The sequence below is a fragment of the Lactuca serriola genome, chromosome 4 (genome assembly GCF_051521515.1).
Source record: "Lactuca serriola cultivar US96UC23 chromosome 4, Lser_US96UC23_V15, whole genome shotgun sequence".
NCBI classification, from domain to species: domain Eukaryota; kingdom Viridiplantae; phylum Streptophyta; class Magnoliopsida; order Asterales; family Asteraceae; genus Lactuca; species Lactuca serriola.
In genome coordinates this window covers 384,667,762-384,692,811 of record NC_136411.1, presented here as the reverse complement: position 1 = coordinate 384,692,811, position 25,050 = coordinate 384,667,762, and the positions used below count along the sequence as shown (strand labels likewise).

At 39.8% G+C, this 25,050-nt stretch overlaps 1 protein-coding gene across 1 annotated transcript; it reads right to left on the bottom strand.

The window, feature by feature from the left end:
- Positions 1-21,243: 21,243 nt before the first annotated feature.
- Positions 21,244-24,717, bottom strand: LOC145097793 (expansin-A1-like). The gene is made up of 4 exons (XM_079035433.1): positions 24,599-24,717; positions 24,363-24,506; positions 23,599-23,881; positions 21,244-21,860 (listed from the first exon to the last, which is right to left on the bottom strand). The coding sequence occupies exons 2-4, from the start codon at positions 24,490-24,492 to the stop codon at positions 21,554-21,556; spliced, it is 720 nt and encodes a 239-aa protein (XP_078891559.1). The 5' UTR covers positions 24,493-24,506; positions 24,599-24,717; the 3' UTR covers positions 21,244-21,553.
- Between the last annotated feature and the right edge of the window lie 333 nt (positions 24,718-25,050).

Sequence of the window (25,050 nt, the reverse complement as noted above, 5' to 3'; positions counted from 1 at the left end):
CCCCGCATGCCTGTCACTTACTCATACCAGCATACGCTCTTGGCTGACAGAACACTGCTGAATCCCAGACAGCTCAACAATCTCACATACTCAACGTTCTTCCGGAGAATTTTCCAATTCTCCCCCACTTAGGGCACTGACTATCAACCACCGGTTGCTATCACCGACCTCCCAAAACAACCCTGCACAAAACCAACACTTACACGCAGACTGATTCCCGCTAGCACTAGCAACCTTCACAAAAATCACGTTTCCACATTGATCATCCCGCTCGAAAGAAACTCAATCTGCAGCGAACCACTCCTCAGAAAGCAGATGCTACCAGGCATTCCGACCAACGCCCGATTTCCACTAATAACCCTCATGAATGATAACCAATGAAATTCCCAAAATTGATCCATAACCAAACCATAATTCTCAAAGAACAACGAATACCACACCGAAAACCACATAATAAGACTAGCAGATAAACAATTCCCACAATAATCACAAGATAATCAAGACATCAAGAAAGAAACATACCCGCGACTGCCTCCGACACTGCTCTGACCTCCTCTGTTGTAAGCTGAAAAGCATGACCCTGAGCCCTTGGGGGCTCCGCTCCACCCTGACATCCACCCGTGATCCTCAAAGTGGTCGGTGCTGGAGCCTGCACCGGTCCTGCAGCAAGCTGTGGACAGTTAACCCTCAAATGTCCAACCTGATGACAATGATAACAAATCCACAAATCCCGAACCGGCGCTGACTGCTGACAATCCCTCGCACAGTGCCCCTCCTTTCTGCACTTGCGACATGCACCACCGGACTTACAAACTCTGGTGTGACTCCTGCCACACTTCCCACAAGTGTGGCTACTCAGATCTCCCATCCTAGAATCAACGGTCTTGGACCGTTTCCGCGCCGGCTGCGACTGCACCAGTGCCTACCTCAGCTCACGCAACTGCAACTCCAACAAGGTCTCGCACCTCTGCGTAGACACAAACTGTCTAATATCCCTCTTGAGCATGCTCAGACATCGAGACATCTGAGCCTGCTCTAAAGCGAACTCAGGGCAGAACATCACCCTCTCAGTGAACATCCTGGTGATCTCAGTCACCGACTCCGAACCCTGCTTCAGCTCCAGGAACTCCTGAGCCAATCTCTCTCTCTCTCTCAACCCGCGGAACATAACGGGTGTTGAACATCTCTCTGAACTGATCCCATGAAACAGTAGCCCTCTGCGCATCCGAATATGACCCCGTGGTCAATCTCCACCAATCCTTCGCCCCGAGCCTCAACAGGTTCAGAGAACACCTCACCCTCTGATCAGCAGGGCATGAACACGTGAAGAAACACCCCTCTACATCCAATAACCATCTCATAGAAACAATCGGGTCCTGAACTCCATCAAAGGTGGGAGGCTTCATATTATTGAAGTACCGATACTGAAAACTCTGACCAGCTCCTCCCCCTACCGCTGCTACAGCCGTTGTAGCCGCCGCGACAGCCGTCTCTGTGAGAGCTGCATAGCGCTCATCAAAATACTCAACCATGGCGGTCTTGATCGACCCAAACAGTTCCGGCAACTCGGCCTGGAACAACGCAACAACCTCATCATGCAGGATCTCACGAATCCTCGCATCCAACTCGCATGTTCTCATCTGACCAATAACCTCGGGCGGTAGTGACCCGCCCGGAACTCATTCTCCTGCTCCTAATCCTGATCCGGATCCACTCCCAACATGTCTCGGAATCTCCATACTGAAATAACACCACAAAATCTCAGACACTTCCCACTAACCCGGGAACCAACTCTCAACCCCACCCTAGAGGTCATGGTTTCCCTGATACGCGTATGGGTCCTGTGCTTTCAGTAGTACGGGCCCATACTACCTTCCACACCTACCCATATTTGTATGAAGTACTACTACAACGCCCTAGAGAAAACATACAAACAAGCGCTCAACCCTCACCACTAGAGGAACACTGGAAATCTCCCACAAGGAAACCCTAGGCTACAGGCATCACAAATCAGGCAGCATTATCATGAAATCCTGAAGATCCCTAGCCTAGCACTAGCATGTTGTTCTAACAAAGCTCAAAAACAAATATCATGTATGGTATTTTGGGGGTTACTTACTAGCTCCGGCTGATCGTACCTCCGCATCCTCCTTTACTCATTTTAAAAACCATTTTAAATTCTCTTTTGAAAACTCTCCTCGATTTGAGACTGGAGTCACATGAGTGTTCCTCCAATTCACTCAAACCAAGGCTCTGATACCAACTTGTAACGACCGAAAAATTCCAATAGATAAGTTATTAAATAAACTTGATGATCGATTAGATCTTTGTAACAGGTAGTGTGAAGAACAGAAAACAGTAAACAAGACAAGATTGAATCAAAATGTGTCGAATGATTAATTCAAACAATCCTCAGCAGAGCTCGACTAAGAACTTCCGCTGTAGAGGATTTAGGGTTACAAGAACGATAATAATAAACTTCTGAATAATGCTCTGATCTATCGTTACTATCCTTTTTCTAAGATGCATGCAAGCACCTATATTTATAATAAAACCCTACTATACTCACGGATGGACAGGCCCATACCGGAGATACAAAAATGGACTAACAACCGAGCCCAATAGACGCAACATTCAAAACACAACCCAACAATCTCCCCCTTTGCGTCAAATTGGAGCCAGACTACTTCTTCTTCGGGCCAGCAGCGGGTGTCTTCTTTACAGTATCAAACAGACGTGTGATAAGAGCGAGAATAGTATGTCTGAACCGAATGTACCATTGTATCATGTCATCGAAGTACTTGAAATCATCCGCTGAGTTTTGCTTGCATCTGTGGATGATCACCAAAACATGCTCTAAGCAAGCAGTAGTGTATAGATGTTTGTCAGCCAAGGCAAAAAGACATTTCTGTCCTTCGTTCCTGGTGAACATGATTGAATTCCTTCTTGAGTCAATTCTACCCATCTGCATTTGGTTCAGATCACTGGCAGAGCCAACAGGAGATATTTTTGGTTTCTTCTTAAATACACTTGCTATCTCCTGATCCATCAGTGCAACTTCCATGATGTAGCACACCATCATCCTCTTAAGATGGTCGATGATCGGACCATATTCAGCTTCGTTGGTGAGAAGGATGTTGTGCAATATTATCCAATCATGGGGATTGAGGTTCGGAAGATCTGCAAGAGAAATGGCATGTTCGGTTTTGGCAGATCCCCGAAGTACCTTGAACCAAATGTTAATGAAGTTCCCTTCAGTATACGGCTTCAAGACCCGAACGTTGATAATCTTCTGAGCGCTCCAAGTCTGATACTGAGGTTGAGCAGCCTTCAGATAGAAGTCGATTAAGATCCGATCAACCTGTGGATGAGGATGAGGGAACTCTGCAACGTTGGAGAAGGCATGAAAGATGAACGCCTTTCGGGTCAGTGGCATGTCAAACTGAGAGTCGACAGTTTTGGAACAATCAAAAGAGATTACAGGTTCCAGCCACAAGATACTCGGTGTGTCGATGGCTTCTTTAATCATCCTCTCAAGAGTCCAAGCAGGAAAAAGAGTTTTCCTACTCTCAAGAAGGTCGTGGGCTTCCTTCTGTTTTCGTTCAGCTTCTTCAGCCTCTTTTGCCACACGAGCACTGACATCAGCCTCATTGCGTCGACTTCTACGCTTCAACAAGTCGGCAATTGTTTCTTTGTCTTCTTCCTCTTCTTCCTCAACAATATTTTTGCCTTTGTCTTTCACACCCGAACCGGAGGCTTGGCCTACTGGAGGAGGTTCGGTAGTGTGAGTTGCCTTTGAGGAATGAGGTGGTTGGGATACAGATTCCTTCTCTCCCCCTTGTTTCAGAATGGACACGAAATCAAGTAGCCCTTCGATTTTGCTTAGCATGGCAAGGGCGGGAGCAAGCTTCTCTGCAAGGGTACGCCTCACAGAATAGTTAAGGATAGGATCATGTGCTTCGAGGATGTTTGAGATGGCATAGTGGACATCCGAAATACACGTCTTTATCACCTCCCTTTCGGACCGAAGAGAGTCAATCTCCTGTTGAGAATGGGAGAGTTGAACACTCTTGACCTTCAGAGCAGTGGTCTTCTTGGCAAGAACATCCGTAAGAGAGTTCTCAGCAGCGAAATCTTCTTGGAGCTTCGAGAGACGCTCGTCTATGGTTGTGCGAAAGGCTGAGTTGTTGTCGGAAAGCGTTTGACGAAATGAAGCGAAGGACTTCAACTCAGTTGAGACAGAAGTTGTCAATTGTTGAACAATTGGTTCCAACGTAGTCTTAGCAACACTTGCACTCTCCTGTAAAGACTGTAACAGGACAGAGGCATCATAAAATAGTTTATTGACTTTTTCGGTCGCAGCCTGACAGGCTTTTGTTGAGGCGTCGATGGCGGAGGTTGCAGAAGCAATGGAATCTTGCTGAGCCTTAGAGAAAGCGTTAACAATCTTCTGAACTGCATCTTCAGAAAGGGATGACTGAGAAGTGGAAGAGGAGGCGATGAGTAAATCAACTTTGTCATGGAGCTCCTTGAGATGTCGTTTTGTGACAGGAGCGTTGTCATCGTCATCACTCTGTATTTGAAATGGACTATAGTAGACCGAGTCAAACGTCATATCTTCCCCGCCAAGGAATGGTTCTTCACCCTCTGAAACATGACCAGGAGAAGGTGGTAGTGGTGAAGCTGGTGGAGCTGAAGTATGGGTAGGTTCAGGTTGGGTTGTTTCGGGTATAGGTGTAGGTTCGGATGCTTTTGTGGTTTCGGGTGCTGGGGTGGTTTCGGGTGCATCAGTATGAACCCCCGTATCAGATACGTTGGCTCTAACATATGCAGTGGATGTTGTGGTTGCTTCGGTGAATATTGGTGTTGGTATGGGGATGGAAGTGGGTGGTATTGAAGTAGTGGAAGTTATGGGGGGAAATAGAAATAGGAATGGTTTTAGGTGGAGAGTGAATGGGAGAAGTAGAGGCATGAACTTCTGGGGTAGGAGATCTGGGTGGAGTGTTGCCTCGTGGAGAATCGTCAGAATCCGAACTCTCACCCTCAGACTCGCTTGAGGAGGAAGCGATGATCAGCTTTCGTTTGGGCTGAGTTTTTCGGCGCTTTTGCTGCGGAGACTGAGCAGCCTTGGTTGGTTTCCTCTTCTTTGGAGAAGGGCCTTTTGCCCCTTTCGCCACCTGTTTCCCCTTGTCAGCCTTCTTGCCTCTTGGAGTAGGCTTGTCGGCGTCATGAATAGACTTCAACATCTCCGGAGTAAGATTCCTCGGACCAGAACGCTTGAATCCTTTGTACGTCTAGATAATCCGGCTATCAGTAGAAACATCTCCATACATAGTTTCCGGAATTGAACCGTTGAATGGAAACTTTGAAGCGTCCGAGACAATGATCTTCGTGGTATGGAATGTACCAATCGAAGACATTGGAGCACCAGCGACAATGGGGACATGGTACTTGTCCATCACCCATTTCGTGATCAAGATCCAGAACCTAGCGTATGAAATTTCAGAATGTCTGGATGTAGAGGAGAGACTTTGGATGAGTTGTTGCCACAAAACAGACCCATAATCCATGTTGATGCCATTGTAGACACCATACATAATTGACAAAAATAACCGACTGACACCATCAGATCCAACGCTTCTTTCAGAAAGCCCTTTGAATAGAACAGTGAACATCCCGTTCCACTGTGGCGGTAGGCACAACTTCTTGAACTTCGCGACTGAGGTAAGCACCTCCGTATAACCCATGTTGTAAAACATGTTGAACAAATGCCCCATTGGAATTGTTTCAGGGTTAACCCTCGAGGAATCAGGTTCAAACCCTAACAACGAGCAAAATCTTTGCTTTGAAATTGAGGCCTTGTGCTAAAAAATATCAAAGAAGATTCTATCAATGACCTTGTCGTAGTGAGCAGTCGCAAAGATCTGCGACAAGAACTCCATCGGAACGGATTCAGCTCTTGTAAGTGCAGGAGCAATCGGCGAAAACTTCAAACACTCGATAATGGGGAACATGAAGGCATCGTAAACATGAGGGGATAAATCGATGATTAGGCTTTGTTGTGGGCGAATGGGCAGTATGTGGGATGTTGCGTGAACAGAAGATGAATCTGCCATTGCTTGAAGAGAGTTGAGAAGATGATGAACAGGAAAGTATTAAGGAATTTTTGCTCTCTGTGAATTTTAATTGTGGTAAAGAGGTAAATGAAGGATTATGTGGCCTTTTATACTGGGGATTTAAGAGAGAGAAAGATCTTCCCAAATCTTCAATTGAAAATCGAAGAGTTTTTCGGAGTTGACTGATGCGTGACTGTTGGGGTAGCCGATGATCACGCATGAGAGAGAGTGTCAGATCCTAAATAACACGCCTCCCATCAAGCGTCGTTTGGATATGAACCGTTTCAGATTCACACGCGCCCCTTCTGCGCCATTTGGAGATGAGACGGTTCCAATTCGCACGCTTTCCCTTTTGCGCCGTTTGAAATCAAATCGATTAGACTCCCGCCTGAGTCAGCAAGTCTTCATCTTATCCCTTTAAATTGTAACGGCATCTTTTGAAAAATACCACCACGTGGATTAAAATCAACCACAACCTTTAATCGACTGCCAATCCAAGTAAAATGCCTTGTAATTAATAGAACCTGAATTTTGGAAAATCAAAGATTTTCGTGCTTAAGGTGTCAAAGAAAAGAAATAAAGCAAAATTTTTGGGAAAATATGTGATCTCAATTAAGACACGAAATAAATGATCCCGGGCATGAATCTCTTCCTTCAAAATCAAGAGAGACCTTAAAGTGTTTGTGTGGTTTCCCGTTGAATAACGATCAAACACTTATTAAGAAGTGTTGAAAGGCTTCTTTTAACTAGGCTTATTAAGGTGGCTATCGCTTTGATTCAAAATTCCTAGTCTTGATATAAGACAGAAATCGAACGAAGTACTTGTGAGACCGGTGTAGTCTATTGAACAAGTAGGTTGGAGATAATTTAATTTGGCTAGGACATTTAAAAAAAAAAAATCTCAACAAAAATTTAAAACTGGATCCCAAGGGAAGAAATGTTATGGGTGTTAACAATTTCATAGGAATCACACAAAAGAAAATTTTGAGATTTCAAGGAGGTACGTACGTCAATTCAATAGTGAAAACTAGAGCAAATTAATTGTTCACCGTCAATTCATATTGGGTATTGAATTTTGGGTTTCACTTAGATCGTAGTGACACGAGACTAAGATCATAAACACAGTTATTGTGTAACCATAAACGTTAGTGGTAATTTTTGAGAGTCTCAAGGGTTACTTTTGTGAAACGAAAGTGATGGAGAAATGCAATTTAGATGGTGTAAGAAAACAAAGTACCTCTGTTGTGAAAAAACTGGACCAAGCAGAAAACTCTTATCTCATGTGAGAAGAGAGTTAGGTAGCTCATGATTAGAATAAATAAGGAAGCCTAATTGGGAAGACAAGGTTTGTTTATACCAAGTCAGTAAGGCCTATTATTCAGAATCAAGTGAGGCTTTGGACACATACACGGCATGCTTCTAGGGACACTTAGCTAATTCAATAATTTCCCCATAAACGAACACACACATAAAATTAAAGCCAAAAAATAAAGAACAAAATATTTTTGGAGTTTTTGAATTTATAAAAGAAATATTTTTGGGGTTTTTATGAACAAATAAAAGATGAAATAAAAAATAAGACAAAAGAAAAAAAATTACAGAGAGAAAAAAAAATTTGGAACCGAACCCGAGCGTTCGGTTTATTTCGGTTGTGAAAAACTTTGGAACCGAACCCGAGCGTTCGATCTATTTCGGGTAAGAAAAACTTTGGAACTGAACCCGAACATTCGGTATATTTCGGTTGTCAAAGAAAATAGGTTTTAAAAAGAGAATAACTTTGATAATAAAATAAATGCAATTGGAGCAATTATACATAAGATCTACAACCAAGAAAACTACCTTTGATTGATGAGCGAAAAGCAGATTATTCAATCGAACCCGAGCGTTCGGTTCATTTCGGTACATTAGTACAAGACCCGAACCCGAACGTTCGGTCTATTTCGCTTCTTACTTTTGAGTTTGAGAGGTAATGTTTGGTACTGACTCCGATTCCATCATACCTAGCCCTTATAGAATTTTGTTGAACGATGCTTCAGGAAGAGCTTTGGTGAAGATGTCATCCAGTTGATTAGTGGTTCGAACAAAATGAATTTCGACGTTCCCATCTTCCACATGATCTTTAATGAAGTGATACCTCAGTGCTATGTGCTTAGTCTTTGAGTGTTGCACTGGGTTATGACAGATCCTAATTGCACTTTCTGAGTCACAATATAGTGGGATCTTTTTCATATTGACTCCATAATCCCAGAGTTGACTTTGGATCCAAATCACTTGAGAGGTACAGGAGGCAGCTGTGATATATTCTGCTTCAGAGGTAGACAGAGATACACATGTCTGTTTCTTTGATTGCCAACTAACCAACTTCCCGTCTAGGAATTGGCAGCCTCCCGTGGTGCTTTTCCTGTCTAGTCCACAGCCTCCAAGGTCTGCATCTGAGTAGGCTTGAACGAAGAAGCGTGAGTTGGATGGATACCATAGGCCTAAAGAGGTAGTTCGCTTGAGATAACGAAGTATGTTCTTCACTGCAAGCATATGAGGTTCACGTGGATTCGCCTAAAATCTAGCACAGTAACAAACAGAGAACATGATATCAAGCCTGCTAGCAGTAAGATACATCAGTGAACCAATCATCTGGCGATATAGCGTAATATCAACTGCTGGCTTATCCAATGATGGAGTGAGCTTCGTGCCGAACGCCATTGGAACTTTAACCTTTGAATCTCCCATCATGCCAAATTTTGCAAGGAGAGTCTTCGTGTAAGCTTCCTGATTAATAAAGATGCCTTCGGGTCCCTGTCTAATGTTTAAACCAAGGAAAAAGTTAATTGGACCCATTGAGCTCATTTCAAATTTAGTCTCCATCAGCTTTCTGAATTCAGCTGTTAAGCCAGGATTCGTTGAGTCGAAGATGATATCATCGACATAAATTTGAACAATCATAAGGTGGTTACCTTCCTTCTTACGAAAGAAGGTTGGGTCAACCGAACCTTGTTTCAATTTTGACATCTTTAAAAATTTGGTTAGCGTTTCATACCAGGCCCTCAGAGCTTGTTTCAGTCCATATACGGCTTTGTCCAAAATGTAACAGTGATTGGGGTACCTTTCATTGACGAATCCAGGAGGTTGCTCCACGTACACCGTTTCTTCAAGTTCTCCATTTAGAAATGCGCACTTGACATCCATTTGGTAGACCTCAAAGTTTTTGTGTGCAGCATAGGCAAGAAATATTCTAACGGATTCCAGCCTAGCTACAGGAGCGAACGTTTCTTCATAGTCGATTCCTTCCTCCTGACAGTATCCTTTCACTACCAGACGGGCTTTGTTTCGTATTACGTTGCCTTCCTTGTCCATCTTATTTCTGAAGACCCATTTGAGACCAACAACTGAGGCATCTTGAGGAGTTGGAATGAGACGCCAAACTTTATTCCTTTCGAATTCATTCAGTTCATTTTGCATAGCTTGAACCCAATCGGAGTGATCAAGAGCAGTGTTAACTGTCTTTGGTTCAACTTTTGAGACGAAGGAGTTAAACATACAGAATTCTACTTTTGAAAATAAGGAAGTTTGTTTTGCCTTTAGTTGTGATCGGGTCAGGACCTTTTCAGAGACATTACCGACAACCTGAGAAACAGGATGATCTCTGGTCCATTTGACAAGAGGAGGGTAATTTGGATCATAAGATGGATCCAATTCAGTGTTTACCATCTCTTCTAGTTCAGATTGACTATCATAGTGGTAAGACATATCTGCATTCTCCCCCTCGACAGATAAGCTTTCAGGTGTGTCTTGAGTTTCTGGAGCTATAGGAGTTTCGTGCGGTGTTGAGCTTTCGGGTGCAGATGAGCTTTCGGGAGCAGCTGGAGAATAGTTCTCCCCCTCAACATGTGAGCTCGGCTATGATGACGAAGATGTGCCCTCCCCCTCAACTGAAGTATCGTACTGTGGAGGGTCGTCAGAACTTGATCCTCCTTCATTCATTCTCTTTGCAGTATCTTCGATGAGTTGCTTCAGATGATCAACTTTGTTCTCTGCTGCACTCGCTTCTGAGAGAGTTGCCTTCTCTGGTTCATCAAATAACTCGAAGAACTTCTCAAATAGGTTTGCAATCGAGGTTGTGACTTGGCCTGTGTGAGAAAAGATTTCTCCAACTGTGTCTTCTTTGGCCTTAAGCTTTTTGACATAGCTATCATCAAAAGTCACATAATAGGTTTCTTCTATTTTCCTCGAGCGCTTGTTTAATACCCTGTAGGCTTTAGAAGTGAGAGAATAGCCCAGAAAAATCCCTTCATCGGCTTTGACATCGAACTTGTTACGATGTTCTTTAGAATTGAAGATGAAGCACCGTGAGCCGAATACATGGAAAAATTTGACATTTGGCTTCCTGTTGTTGATGATCTCATAAGGAGTGAGAGTGAATCGCTTATTGAGATATGACCTGTTCTGCGTAAAACAAGCAGCAACAATAGCATCAGCCCAAAAATATAAAGGTAAAGAAGCAAAACTTAGCACGCTTCGGGCCGCCTCACACAAAGATCGGTTTCGTCTTTCGACAATCCCATTTTGTTGAGGAGTGTAGGGAGCTGAGAATTTATGACTGGTTCCTTTGTCGGCCAAGAATTCTTCGAATTCTTTGTTTTTAACTCTAGACCATTATCGCTCCTGATGTTGCGAACGACTTTCTTTAGGTGTACTTCAATCTGCTTGATAAACGTCTTCAGCTTGAGAGTCGCTTCAGATTTGTGCTTCAGAAAGAACACCAATGTAAAACGCGAGAAATCATCAATGATGACAAGAATATACTTGCTACCGCCGATGCTTTCGATAGATGATGGACCACACAAGTCAATGTGAATTAACTCTAATGGTTCAACAACTTTAGTGTTTACAATCGATGGGTGACTTTGACGACTCTGCTTCCCCATTTCACACGCAGCACATAAATGTTCTCGATCGAATTTGAGCAATGGAAGACCTCGAACATGACCACCTGTGACCAGTTTGTTGATATCCTTGAAGTTGATATGAGAGAGCCTTCGGTGCCACAACCAGCTTTCGTTAGATTGTGCTTTAGATAACAGGCAGATAGCAGGATTCCCTTTGATGGGTTTGAGGTTCAGGGGAAACATTTCGCCTTTGCGCTTCGATTTGAGAATGACTCTTTTCGTTTTCTTTTCAATTATTTCTGAACCCTCATCATCGAATGAGACCTTGAGACCGGTACCTCCAACAAGCTGAGATACACTGATGAGGTTGTGCTGTAGTCCTTCAACATATGCAACCTTCCTAATCGTAAAATCACCATTTGTAATCATTCCATAGCCTTTTATGGTGCCGAAGGAGTTGTTCCCGAACTTGACATTTCCACCGTTTGAAAGAGACCGAAATTCCCTCAGCTCTTCCTTCCTTCCTGTTATGTGACGCGAGCAGCCACGGTCAATATACCATTCTTCGTCAAACTGCTCGTCACTAATAACCTGCAAAAATTAAGCAGATTTAGGAACCCAAAGTTTCTTGGGTCCACGTGAGCCTTTCACAGGAACAGGAATAGTAAGAGAGATGTCAACAAGATATGTTCTTTTTATTAACGTTGTTTCATCTTTCTTTTTAATGGTGAAAACCTTAATTTTATTGGGATTTGTTTCTTTCGGTTTTGATTCTGGTTTAGGTATTTGGACTCTGGGATTATTTTGATTTGTTTCAACTGATGAAAACTTTGATTTTCCTTTTATATCTGTTGATGATTTAGGTTTTTGAGTGCGAACAGAGTTGAATTTAGAAAGAGGTTGAGAAGAATTAGAAGAATTAGAAGAAGAAGAACGAGAGAAGTTAGACTGAGATGATTTCTTGGCTTGAGATTCTAAGTGACCCTTTTGTTTTTGATCATTAGTGGGACCGAACCTAGATCTTTGGTCTCTTTTGCTCTCGGAACCGAACCTCTACTTTCGGTAGATAGTGTTTTCTGAACCGAACCTTTGCTTTCAGTTGTCAAATTTTTCAGAACCGAACGTATCCTTTCGGTTGTTTTGACCTTCATAACCGAACCTCTCTCTTCGGTTGTTATGACTTTCTTGTGACCTAACAGTGTTTTTCTCTGACTTTAAATTTCTGTCATGATAAGAGAAATGGGCATTTTAAGATTGCCAGAACTGTTTTCTTTCAGAGAGATTCTTCTTGTATCTCTGATTCCTTTGCTGTTTCTGATTTCTCACCTGCTTCGACTGACGATGGATATTCGCTTTTTGTTTTTGCTTTCTGTCAGCTGATTCACTTTGAACTAATGGTGTGTCGCTTGAAGGAGTGACTTCTTTTGCAGAAACTCCTTTTTCTTTAGGAACATCTTTTGTACCACTAGTACTCGGCACGTCGAAGCTATCAGGTTTGTTCAAAGGTTCTGGCACATATCTGCCTTTGGTTTTCCATGAAGTCCTTTCTGGCAGACCAACTGTTTCGTCAGCATTGTCGATAGGAGCAGACCAGAAAAACTCATCACAACCATCAGAATTATCTTCATTTACAATAGCTGTGAGTTCGGCTGTCTGATGTTCTGTTACACCTGTGACTTTATACACCTGATTTGGAGTTGTTCTCACTTTTTGGTATACAACAGCCTATTCTTCAAGGATCGGGGACTTTTGTTGGGACAGACGAGCAAACTCCACAGAATTTTCTGAAATAAGATTTTTGTGGTTTTTGGGTTCGCTCTTGACAAACTCTGAACAGTCAACTGTGTCTTCAACAAAAATTTCACTCATATCATCGTCCTCATTGAGCTCAGATGCATTTTCAACATCAATTTTATTTTCTGAGCTCAGGTTGGCATTCAATGATTCAAACTTTTGTATGGTTTCGGTTCTTAGTTTAAGTTTATCATTTTCATCCAAAAGATTTTTCAGCATGTCTTTATGGTCCTTGGACTTTATGAAAGATTCGATTTTGTCTAGACCATACATATATGTCGGATTAACATCCTCAGACGAAACAACACTTTCACAGTTATATGCTTCAGCGTCAATTTCATCCTCCTTAAACTCAAGGAAGGGCAAAATCATGCGATGAATTTTTTGCCCTATTTCACAGTTCAAATGAAGTTGAGTGATATTAGTGTAAAGACGCTTAGCAATTAAACAAAAGACATTTCTCTGTTTTAAAAGTTTTAAATTGTCTCTTTGTAAATAGATGTTTTCATCCTTGGATTTGATTAACTCCGACTCCTTTAGCTCGATCCACATCCTCCGTTCCTCACTCTTTGAAGATACCCTGCTTATTTGGTCAGTTAGGTTAGAATTGGTGACCCGTGTTTGAGTTAAACTGATGTCTAGATGAGAGATTCTTGAATTAACATTTTTTAGTTCTTTTTCATATGAGCTTTGTGGGACTTTGAATGAAACAAAAACTGATTGTACCTTCTTGATTAATTCATCAAGCTCGTTAAACTGCACGCTGAGAGGTTTTGCTGTGAAGCACAAGTCCTCTCGCTCCTTTGTGTCATCATTCCCACCATCTGTGTTGTATCCCCTCATCTGAGACACGTCTGACACCATTAAACACTTTCCACCGCTCCCTTCACCTTTTGCAACATAGGCCTTTCCATGAGACGGCTTCCTGACTTCATCGTCCTCAGAATCGGTTGACCAGACCTCCACGCCACCGAACTCATCATCCGCTACCGAACCCTGCACAATTAAAGCATTCATAGAGGGATTAGCAGTGGATTTCTTTTCAACAGCACAGTTTCTTCGTCTTTCTCCTCATCCTTTTCTGCCATTTTCTTGAGAACACAATCTTTGGCATAGTGGTTCTTTCCTCCACAATAATAGCAGCTCACACCCGAATCTCCTTCAGCTTTCGGTTCCTTCTTTGGTTCTTCTGCCTTCGGTTCTTCCCTAACCTTTTTAGAGCTGTAACTTCCCTGCCAGTTTCGGTTCTTATTTGCAGGGAACCTTTTCTTGATGAACCTCTTTGGGTTTGACACCATCATTGCATAGTCTTCAGAGGTAAGGTCATAATCCTCTAGGTTGAGGTCTTCATCTTCCATCACAGCTTTGCTTTTGGACAGAAGCGCCAATGAACCCAAGCTTGAAACGACATTTTTCTCCTGTAACACAATCTTTTCTTGAGATTTTTAAAATCCCTACCGGTTTCGCCAAAGAGTAAGATTTGAATTGCTCATGCGCTTTAACAGTGGACACAACCGCTCTCCACTCAGATCTGAGACCGTTTAAAAATGTAACCTTTTGTTCAATCAACTTCCTTTCAATATCATGTTTAATCATCTTACTAAGAAGATGATTGAAGCGATCGAACGTCTGAGTTACAGTTTCTTCAGGACTCTGCTTGAATTCACCAAATTCAGACAAAAGCAAGGTTTGAATGGAATGCTCGAGATCTTCGTCCGTAGAATATAACTCTCGCAGCCTATCCCATATTTCTTTGGCAGTGCTGCATGAACTCACCAGCCTGAAAGTGTCAGATTGAAGAGCGAATCTGATTAGTCTCAGTGCTTTAATATTTTACTGAAATTTGTCTTTTTCGTCTTGAGCAATATCTTTAACATCTTTCAAAAGATCATTATACTCCTTCTGAGTTTTAATAATTCTTGAAGTTGCTGAATGAGCGAATGGTCCAGATACGATTGCTTCCCAGATGAGATATCCATTGTCCTCAGATCCGATGACATAATCTTCAAAGTGATGTGCCCAGACTTCATAATCCTGGGTGTAAAGGATGGGAATCTTTGTCGTTGATCCAATGCTATTTGAGATGTTAATGGGATTAGATTGTGACTCGTCCATGCTTGATCGAAAAACCTGTTTAAAAGATCAGACTTGTAATATATTAAATTAGGGCAACACAAATAAATGGTGAGTTACGTCAATTATGGGATGATGGCTCAATAAATATCAGTAAATGCGGAATAACCCTAATCGCAAGCTTTTTCACAGAAAAGAAGTGTATGAATTACACAGCCTCCTGCTCTGATACCAATTGATAAGTTATTAAATAAACTTGATGATCGATTAGATCTTTGTAACAGGTAGTGCGAAGAACAGAAAACAGTAAACAAGACAAGATTGAATCACAATGTGTCGAATGATTAATTCAAACAATCCTCAGCAGAGCTCGACTAAGAACTTCCGTTGTAGAGGATTTAGGGTTACAAGAACGATAATAATAAACTTCTGAATAATGCTCTGATCTATCATTACTATCCTTTTTCTAAGATGCATGCAAGCACCTATATTTATAATAAAACCCTACTATACTCACGGATGGACAGGCCCATACCGGAGATACAAAAATGGACTAACAACCGAGCCCAATAGACGCAACATTCAAAACACAACCCAACACCAACCAAATTAAATTTTTCAAAAACAACCCGATTCCATTAATGTTATTACAAAAAAGTTTTCAATACAATTTATTTAAAGTATTCCCAGAATCACATCACGACAAAACATGAGGAGCGGTACGATCACGCCCTCGCCTTGCCACGGTCTCCTAAAGAACCTGAAAAACATTAAACCAGAATTGTAAGTCCAAAAGCTTAGTAAGATATCCCCAATATACCAACCACATATACCATACACTCATAACATGCCATATCATATCCGATCACAGAACAACCATGCACTTCGGGTCTACTGTATCACAGGTCCGCTGCACCGGCCAACAGTCCACCTGGTCCACCCTCCGAGTCTAGCCATATACCTCGAGTCTGCAGTTTGATTGGTCCGCCTGCACCAGGCCTTCAATCCACCTGGTCCACTCTCCGAATCTAGCCACATACATCGAGTCTGCAGTGTGATTGGTTCGCCCGCACCAGACCTTCAATCCACCTGGTCCACTCTCTGAGTCTACAGTATGACTGGTCCGCCCGCACCGGGCCTTCAGTCGGCCTGGTCCACTCTTCGAGCCTCGGCACGTCTGGTCCGCCCTCTTGGGGCCTACAGCCTATCCGGACCGCTCGCTGGGCCTTCGGGACAACCGGTCCGCCCTGGGTATCTTGGCCTACAGCACAAAGCAGGACCCGCCTCAACCCAACTCCAGTCCAAATAACCATGTGCACATAAACATACAATCATATAAAAATTCACAGTCAACAAACCGATCAACAGATCACATAACATATCATCATCCTAACCAGGATACCGACCTAACCGGTCACTAGCATAGCATCACCCTACATCTCAGGATACCGATCTCAACCAGGTCTCCAACATATACCATCCTAGCTACCAGGATGCAACATATCAAAGCAATAACATACAACAAATACCCGGATCTCAATCCGATAAAGGGCCGGCCTTGGTGCCTTAGACCCTGTTGATATATTGAGGATAACTCACCTCGAAACTTCCGACTAAACAGATAACCCAAGCTGCTCCGATCACTGATACGATCTCGACCACTGGACAACCACCAAGGCACTGAACTCAAAACAATATCCAACAATTACCAAAATGCCCCTGGAAATCACTGGTCAACCCTTGGTCAAAGTCAAAGTCAACCCTTGACTGACTCTACTCGTCGAGTCAACCCGATGACTTGCCGAGTCCCCATGCTCAGAAATTCCCTAATCCTCGACTCAACTCGCCAAGTCACCCCGAGACTTTCCGAGTTCAACCATTCTGAGTCCACTCGCACACAACTCACCGAGTCATCCCTTGACTCACCAATCTCGGCTCAACCAGAAAAGATTGGGACCTCACGACCAGACTCGCCGAGTCCAAGAACAGACTCGTCGTGTCTAAGGCTATCTTCAACCTACTCGCCGAGTTGTTCTTCCAACTCGCCGAGTTCAAGGCTATCTTCAACCTACTCGCCGAGTTGTTCTTCCAACTCGCCGAGTTCTAGCCTATCTTCAAGCAACTCGCCGAGTTCACCTTTGTGACTTGCCGAGTGCCTCTCGAACTCATTCCACACAGAAGCATTCCAGGCCATGCAATTGATCCAAAACATAGATCTACCCTTCCTAAGGCCATCCATCACGTAAAGTGGCAAACTTTACGTGAATCCAAGGAGATATAGGCATTTTCACTCTAGGGTTTGGGTTTGGGACAAGATAGCTCCTTCAATCACTCATAAACAGGGAGTTTTATGCATTCTAACCATTTTCCATTCCAGATCTGAGGTAGCAACCTCAGATCTAACTTCAAAACTCCAATACATCAAAAGATATGATCTCTAACACCTCCAAAATGATGCATCTATATGAATAACAGCCCAACAACGAGATAATACCTCAAAAGGAAGCCCCAACAGCAATGAAACCCGAATCTAAGCAAAGCCCCTTGCTCCAAGCCTCCTAACCTTCAAGATTTCCTCAACAATCACTTCTTCAAGCCTCCAAATGCACTTTGATCCTCTCACACACGACAACTAGGGTTTCTGGACTTAAGAGAGAGTAGAGAGGCTGGGGGAAAGGATGTTATCTTCTTTATATAAGGCTCAACCCCGAGAAATAGGGTTTTTTCCACTCAGCGCCTACTCGTCGAGTCCATCTGCTGACTCGCCGAGTCGGCCACTTAACACGCGACCAAAGTCGCGACCCAACTCGCCGAGTCCACCCGTGGACTCGCCGAGTTCCCCTTCCTAATTTACTCTTTTAGCCCTTCAACTTTACTCTTGATATTCCGGGATGTTACATAGATATGAAGTAAGACTGTCATGAGTTGGTTGTAGAGGTCTAAGATGTTGGACATGGCCTCAACACTCATGAGTGCTCATAAGTTAGAGTATTAGGTTCAACCCACGCTCACTTGTATCACTCTAGAGATATGACTTGTTAACTATGAGTTAGTTATCCATTGATCGTGCAAAAACACATTGGTAACTCGATGTTATAAAACGTGCGGTTGTGTGTAATTTAACAAGTAGAAGATCAAGCATATGAGTCGAAGTTTATCTATTCCTTCTTGGATTAGAAGCGATATCGGGGCCCCTCGATGATTTTGTTTTGACCCATGTACCGGGCCCGGTCAGAACTAAGTTGATGTGTTCAATTAAGTTCTATGTCAAACAAATCGGAAATCGGGAAACAAACTGCTGGACAAAAAGTAAGACACTGCTCCATGTATTTGTCCGGCTGATATCTAGAACAGAGGATTATATGATCACTTATCTGAAATGGCGTATCATCATCTTCTCAGTTCCGAGAAACCTTGAAAAGAGCTACAATTGCCGATCGGTTCCTGAAGTCATACTTGCAGTTATTGTTATTAGACTTATCCAAGTGGGAGACTGTTGGATAAGGTGTCTAAGTCCATAACTATTTCTGGTATGTACTTGACCCGACCCGCATGGTCCATTTGGGTTGCATGACATCATGCATTTGGACAGACTAAATGAGAGAATTAACACTTGTGGTTTATTAATATATTATAAGTTCTATTATATTAATAATATTATTTAATTAGTATTGATCAAGAATTAATCTAGAATTAATTAAGTGATCAAATGGTGACTAATTAAATATACGGGTTGATTATGTAAATCATCCATAACTTATATAGTGGGCTAAATGGCTCCATGGATAATCAAGTTGGGTTAAACCAATTGGATGCTCCATGGAGGCTCCATGGGAGTTACAAACCCATGGGTCATGGAAATGAAGAGTCATGCCACATTAGGGTTTACATGGTGTAACCCTAGATGTGACACACTATATAAAGAACATCATACTCACCAAAATCGGCTACACATAGTGACAAGAGGGCTTGACCGATTTTTGAGTGTTACACATTCTCTCAAAGTTATTCCAAAGCATTTGGTGTTGTGTAAAGCATTTGATGCATCACACTTGGGGTGCTAGGCTCTCAAGGTTTCAAGGAATCATAACAACAACAAGGTATGTGTTTCTAGCTATCTTTTATATTATAATGTTCCCCATGTATGCTAGATAGGTTTATGAACGTTGGAAAAAGTATTTTGCATGTATCTTAGACAAACATAGATCCAAGGTTTTTCTAGGGTTGCATGTACACTTAGGAGTGTTAGAATTGCTCAAAACCCATCAAGTTTTGGACCCATTGTATTCTGTTATTATATTTGTGCTATTTGTTTGTGTATTGGTATTTTAGGGGAACTCACTAAGCTTTGGGCTTACAGTTTTGGATTATGTTTTAGGTACCTCAAATGATCGTGGGTAGGCAAAGGCTTGATCGTGCACCTCCTCATGTTGTGTTTTGTAATTTTGGGAAAACTCTGATGTTAAACATGTTTTGAAAACTACAATGTAAACAATTATGATTTTTGGTTGGTTTGAAAAAGTTTAAATTTTTATGAGATTTTATGGATGTTACATCGGTAGCAATCACGACATGAGTTATGGGCCAGGAGGGAAATCCAAACTTATGTTGTGGGCTCAGGGGTAATCGAGTCTTATGGCTATAGACCCAGTATACATGTTGTTATATATTTGTGTGATGGTATTTTGGGGGAACTCACTAAGCTTTGACTTAAAGTTTGATTTTGTGGTTTCAAGTACAACATATGATATGGGTAAGGTGAAGGTGTGATTGTGCACATCATCCTGGATATTTTTTTGAATTATGATTTTGAGATACTCTAATTTATACTTATGGTTTTGGAACTATGTTTTGTGCGAATTATGGATTTTGTGATGGTTTTAATAAATGAAAATTTTGTCATGATTTTTAGGATGTTACACCTAAGTGCCCCATTGAGTTCTAAGTGCTCCATTGAACTCAAATGTTCCATGAGAATGCTCCAAATATTTAACTCACATTTAACATAAAAACTTTGTAGGCTTATCCAATAGATGCTATAAAAATGTCGTAATAAATACTTTATAACTTGTGTTGTGTGTATGGTTCGATTGTGATTTGTAGATTGAAATATGATCCTTCTATCAACTTAGATTTTAGCCGAAACCAAATTGGACCAACTGGTGGATATTTACATTAATGATTCATATTATCCTATAGATTAATTAATCGAGTTTGTATATCCTTCGATTATGCAAAACTTCAACATTACAAGTTATTTTTAAAAAAGAACAATAGTTGTATTTATGCATGTTTATTATATTACTGTCATTTATAATTTATCATATAACAATGTCATTTTCATGATTGATTGAGTTTATTTCACTCTTTTCAAATTTATATTGTATTGTACAAATTCATGATTTTATCAAATATTTACATACACAAAAAGTAGATTGGATATTCATAACAATGTGTATATTAATTTTAACTAATCATTGTAAATTTACTGATAAAACTTCGATATTTCTAAATTAATTAACTTTTTGCAAATATTTGATTAGTCATTACAATTTCAAATTATGTATAACATTTTTCATTCTTAAACGTGGTTTCCACGGGTTTAAACATAATATTAGGAATATTGACATTGTAGAAGATAACACATATAAGAATGTGTGTCCTCTCTATGCATAATTGTCTCATAGAACACAACAAACAAGGTGTTATGTATTTTAAATTCAGAGTATGCAAGTAATTCCGAATTGTTTTTTAATGACACCGAATCGGATTTCATTATATCTAGAGCAATATGATCAAAATCACATATTTTGAAAGATAGTTATATACACTTTTTTAAATTATCCGAGTGTTATATTGATATTCAAAATAATAAATATAACACTATATATTTAGTTTTATTAATGTATAAATAAATAACCCCTCTTAAGTTTTATAGACATGTTTATTAGACAAGGGACCTGACTCGAAGTGATAGGTTTACGAATTTATGGCATTCAACATCAATCAATTGTTTTCAAAGGCCCTCTCCAACATAGAAATTGACTACAAGTGTGTTTCTTTTATGTAAAATATACCTTTTATAAAATCAATAAGTGTTCATTACACTTTGAAATTTTGATATTTCTTTTAACATGCGTAAATAAATAAATAAAAAGGTATTTTACTAATTTACTGTAGTACTTGTTTAATCCTTCATTTGACATTTCTTTCCCAACGCCTACAGAACCAATTCCAAGAGTTTGTACTCCTTAATAAGAATTCTATTTTTAACCCGATTAGGCAATTATTAACCCTAAATATCACATGAAACTATTTCCACTATATGTTTGACATAAAACAAAATTAGAACAAAATTCTACACTTCAACACATCAATAATATTAAAAATGCAAATATTCATTTATACGTGTACGATTACACCGAGTAGGAATTTTAAAATTACTCCATACGACGGAAAAAAACACATACGATACCTCAATTATACAAACAAAACACAACACTATACTCATCAAATTCGTATAAGTATACACTATAAAACATCATTACATAAGTTTATTTAATTCGATCATCCCCGCCTATTGATTCCTTTATAAAAATAAAACCAAGAGAACTATTTGAACTCATACCTTTTTCAAGGTTATTCAAAATACCAAATTAAGTACCATCAAACTAAATTTATGACAGTTTAACGAAACTGATTCCCGGTAAATGTCTGTCCAAAAGACCAATTGGGTGGTGCCACGTTGTAGGACACTACACTTCTACCATCACCTGTGGTGACCTTAAAAGATAGGGATTGTCCATTGAGGTAACTATTGCTTTGCCAATTTTGCCCCCAATTTCTTGACATTGGTTGCCACCCTGTTCTTGACCCTTTAATAAATACAGATCTCACATCTCCTGCATCACCTACATTTGTGATTAGGACCAAGTTGAAGTAGGAGTGCCCATTTACTGTGAACCTAATCCCCCCACTTCTCCTGCATGGTACCCTACAAGTACAACCACAACATGATTATTTTATAAGATAAAACAAAAAGGTAAAAATTGCCATTTGGTACATACACCAAGTAATTTAAAAGGGAAAAGAGAAAAAAAGGACAAAATTGTGTTTTTGTTGGATAAAAGAAAATAAATAAAATTTTTGGAAAAGGAAAAGAAAAAAAAGGTCAAAATGGTATTTTGTTATATAAAAGAAAAGAGACAAAATTACCCTATGTATATAAGACAATTTTTAGCTGTGGAGGATTCAGAAAGAAAAGTTAGAGATTGCTCAAATTTTTTAGGGGTCGTACTGCTAGAAAAAACATATTTTTGAAGGTAGTTTCTATTACAAAATCGGCAATAAACCGACAAATTTACTAAATTCACAATTTTCACACTTTGCGATGGATTGCCAACAAATTTGTGACGGATTTTAAACGGATTTTGAGATACATTCTAACGAATTTTCACTAAATTTACATTTGATAGGGAAATTTGAGGGGTAAACCATGCTATCCCATGCAACATAGTAAATCTGCCTCTGATTCTTAGTCTATGTTTAGCGTACTAGTAGAAAAGCTGGCTGTTAAATGAAATGTTAGCTAATAACTGAAAAGCTAGTTGATTAAAAATGTTGTTTGGTAAAATTGACCGAAAAGCTAGCTGAAAAATATAAAATAATATAAAAGGATATTTAAAAGAATGTGTTTTTATAATTAATTAAGGGGTATATTTGAAAACTTTTTAAAAAACTCCTATAAAACTAGTTTAAGTAGTTTTTTAAAAACCCCGCTTATAAGCTAGCTAATAAGCTACCTTTTGGCTTGCCAAACATAACAACTTAAAAAAACTCGAAAAATAAGTTAGCCTATCAAATTTCTATTGTGCGCCAAACACAACCTTAGTATGGGTGGGATTGTCGAACACTATTTTGTTGATTTAAAATTGGCAAATTTTATAAAAATATTTAATATTTTTCATTCTTTTAACTGAAAAATGATTATAATCTTTTTTTATTTTTGTAAAAAATATCTTATATTTTTAGCATGTTACATTACCGACATGGACACACTCGGTTCATATACTAAAACCCAAAAATCATTAATAAGAGTATTAACTCGGACTTTAAGTCATTTGTAATGAGTTTGCGACTTATAGCTAACATAATGTGTTGCACCTATCGGAATTAGATGCAATAAAAGGACAAAATAATTACCCTCGTAAAACCGTATCATAAATGTATGAACATTTAGATGTGGATGTTAAAACACTGAAACAGTGAAACTACCCTTGACGACAGCCGTGATTGGTTGCATAAAGACTCGTACTGACCAGATTGCCCTTGATAACGACTCCTTATTTAATTAAAGCCATGCATGTAGGATCAAACTACTTAGACGAAGTGACGGAATTACCCTTGAGAACGATAGTGTTACAAAAGCTATGCATGGTTGGAATATTACTAATTATATGAAAGGACGGAAAAACAAAACCATGGAAGTGAATAAGTGGTCGGCATGTGAAAAGACAGAATCACCCTAAAGTCGACGGTGTTCAAAATACCTACGGGAAATGACCAAACCATCCTCGACAAATAACAAAGGTACCTTTCTCATAGCTAATGTAAAGACGCTAAATCGTTAACGTGAATTCACAAGAAAAGACAAAATTGCCCTTGAAAGCAACGGTTTTACATTACTTGTAATGTAAAAATGACTAAATTACCCTTAAAGATTGGAAAAATACCTTCGGTAAGCAACGGGCACAACTCCGGCTCGGTATTGAGCAATGTGAAGAAAAACAGGTTCAGACAGATCAAAATGAATATTATCACACCATCCGCCTGGTGGGCAGAAATTGGTGGCAGTGACGACAATGGTGCCCGGAAGGCACCATTGTGGATCATTAACACACCTAAGCTCATAACATGATCCACAACTCAATCCATTGTTAAACAAGGGTGTACTTAGTGCAGCAGTGTTTGTACCATACCCTTGGCTGTATAAATTTCCATACCCACAAGCCCCACCTACAAAAAAAAAAAAAAATCAGTCAAATTACCAAAATACCCTTACATGAAAACAAAGCCTAATAATCATTTTTATTATTTTGGAGTAAAAGAAGACAAAGGAGGAGAAAGCTAATAATCATACCAAATTTTGCACAATTTGTCATTGGAAAAGAAAAGCTTAAGACAAAAGGGTAGTTTCGTCATTTAGAAAAATATAAAGCGGCTTCATTCTTTTCTCTTCGTATAATCAAATTTGTCTATATTTGGGAGCCAAGTTGTTAGCTAAATTTAGCCTCCTTGGCTCCTTTTTAATGTGTTGTGGTTAATATTGCTTCTCTTTTAGTAAAAATCTTCAAAAGAACAAGAAAATTCTAAGTTTTGTCCTTTTATTTTAAACTCTTTAAACTTCTCTAGATTTCTTAAACATAATACACATTGTAAAAAGACAAATTAACCCTAATTCAAACATTGTTGTTAGTGCATGAAAACATGTACATACCCATTGTCCCAGAGGCATCACCACCACCATAGAAGGTCGCATGGGCATTGCTCCATGGAGTTACGTAGTAACCATTAACCGATAATGCGAATGTGAGAAACCCCATAATGGAGATCAAAATCTGACCCATTTTTGTATAATTTCCTGAAAAAGATAACCAGAAAATCAATTGTTCATGACTTATATGCTTGTTAGGATTCCAGAAATTGAAAAGAAAAAGGAATATAAGGATTTACAAGCAAGTAAGAAGAGCAATCATGAACAAACAATGAGAGGAGATAGTTTTTATGAATGTAGATGGAGGATTAAATAGAGGTTTCTTCATGAGTGTAAAATGGACCCTACGATAACAAATGGGCACATTGTTTTTAAATTAGAAGTTGTTTTAGTATAATGATTTATAACGAAACTCGACTAATGAGAGTATGTGACCCACCAGTTAGGTTTAACCGATTAATTGTATATGTATAATTACTTTGTAAAACACTAAACCTTTGAATTTTTAATAAATTAATCTTCTTCGTTATTTTAGTTTTAATGTTAAGACATTTAACATAATAATATACTTAATATATTAATTTTATATTGATAAACTTAAAACATGCATGATATTTTTATAATAACAAATTTAAATTATTAATCTTTTATATATATATATATATATATATATATATATATATATATATAT

Bases quoted from the DNA above. Each gene is read 5' to 3' on its own strand.
- LOC145097793 (XM_079035433.1), bottom strand. From the start codon at position 24,492: ATGGGTCAGATTTTGATCTCCATTATGGGGTTTCTCACATTCGCATTA. The intron at 23,882-24,362 runs GTATGTACATGT...TTTTTTTTGTAG, and splicing joins TGATGCCTCTGGGACAATGG to GTGGGGCTTGTGGGTATGGA. The intron at 21,861-23,598 runs GTATTTTTCCAA...TTGTACTTGTAG, and splicing joins GTGCCCGTTGCTTACCGAAG to GGTACCATGCAGGAGAAGTG.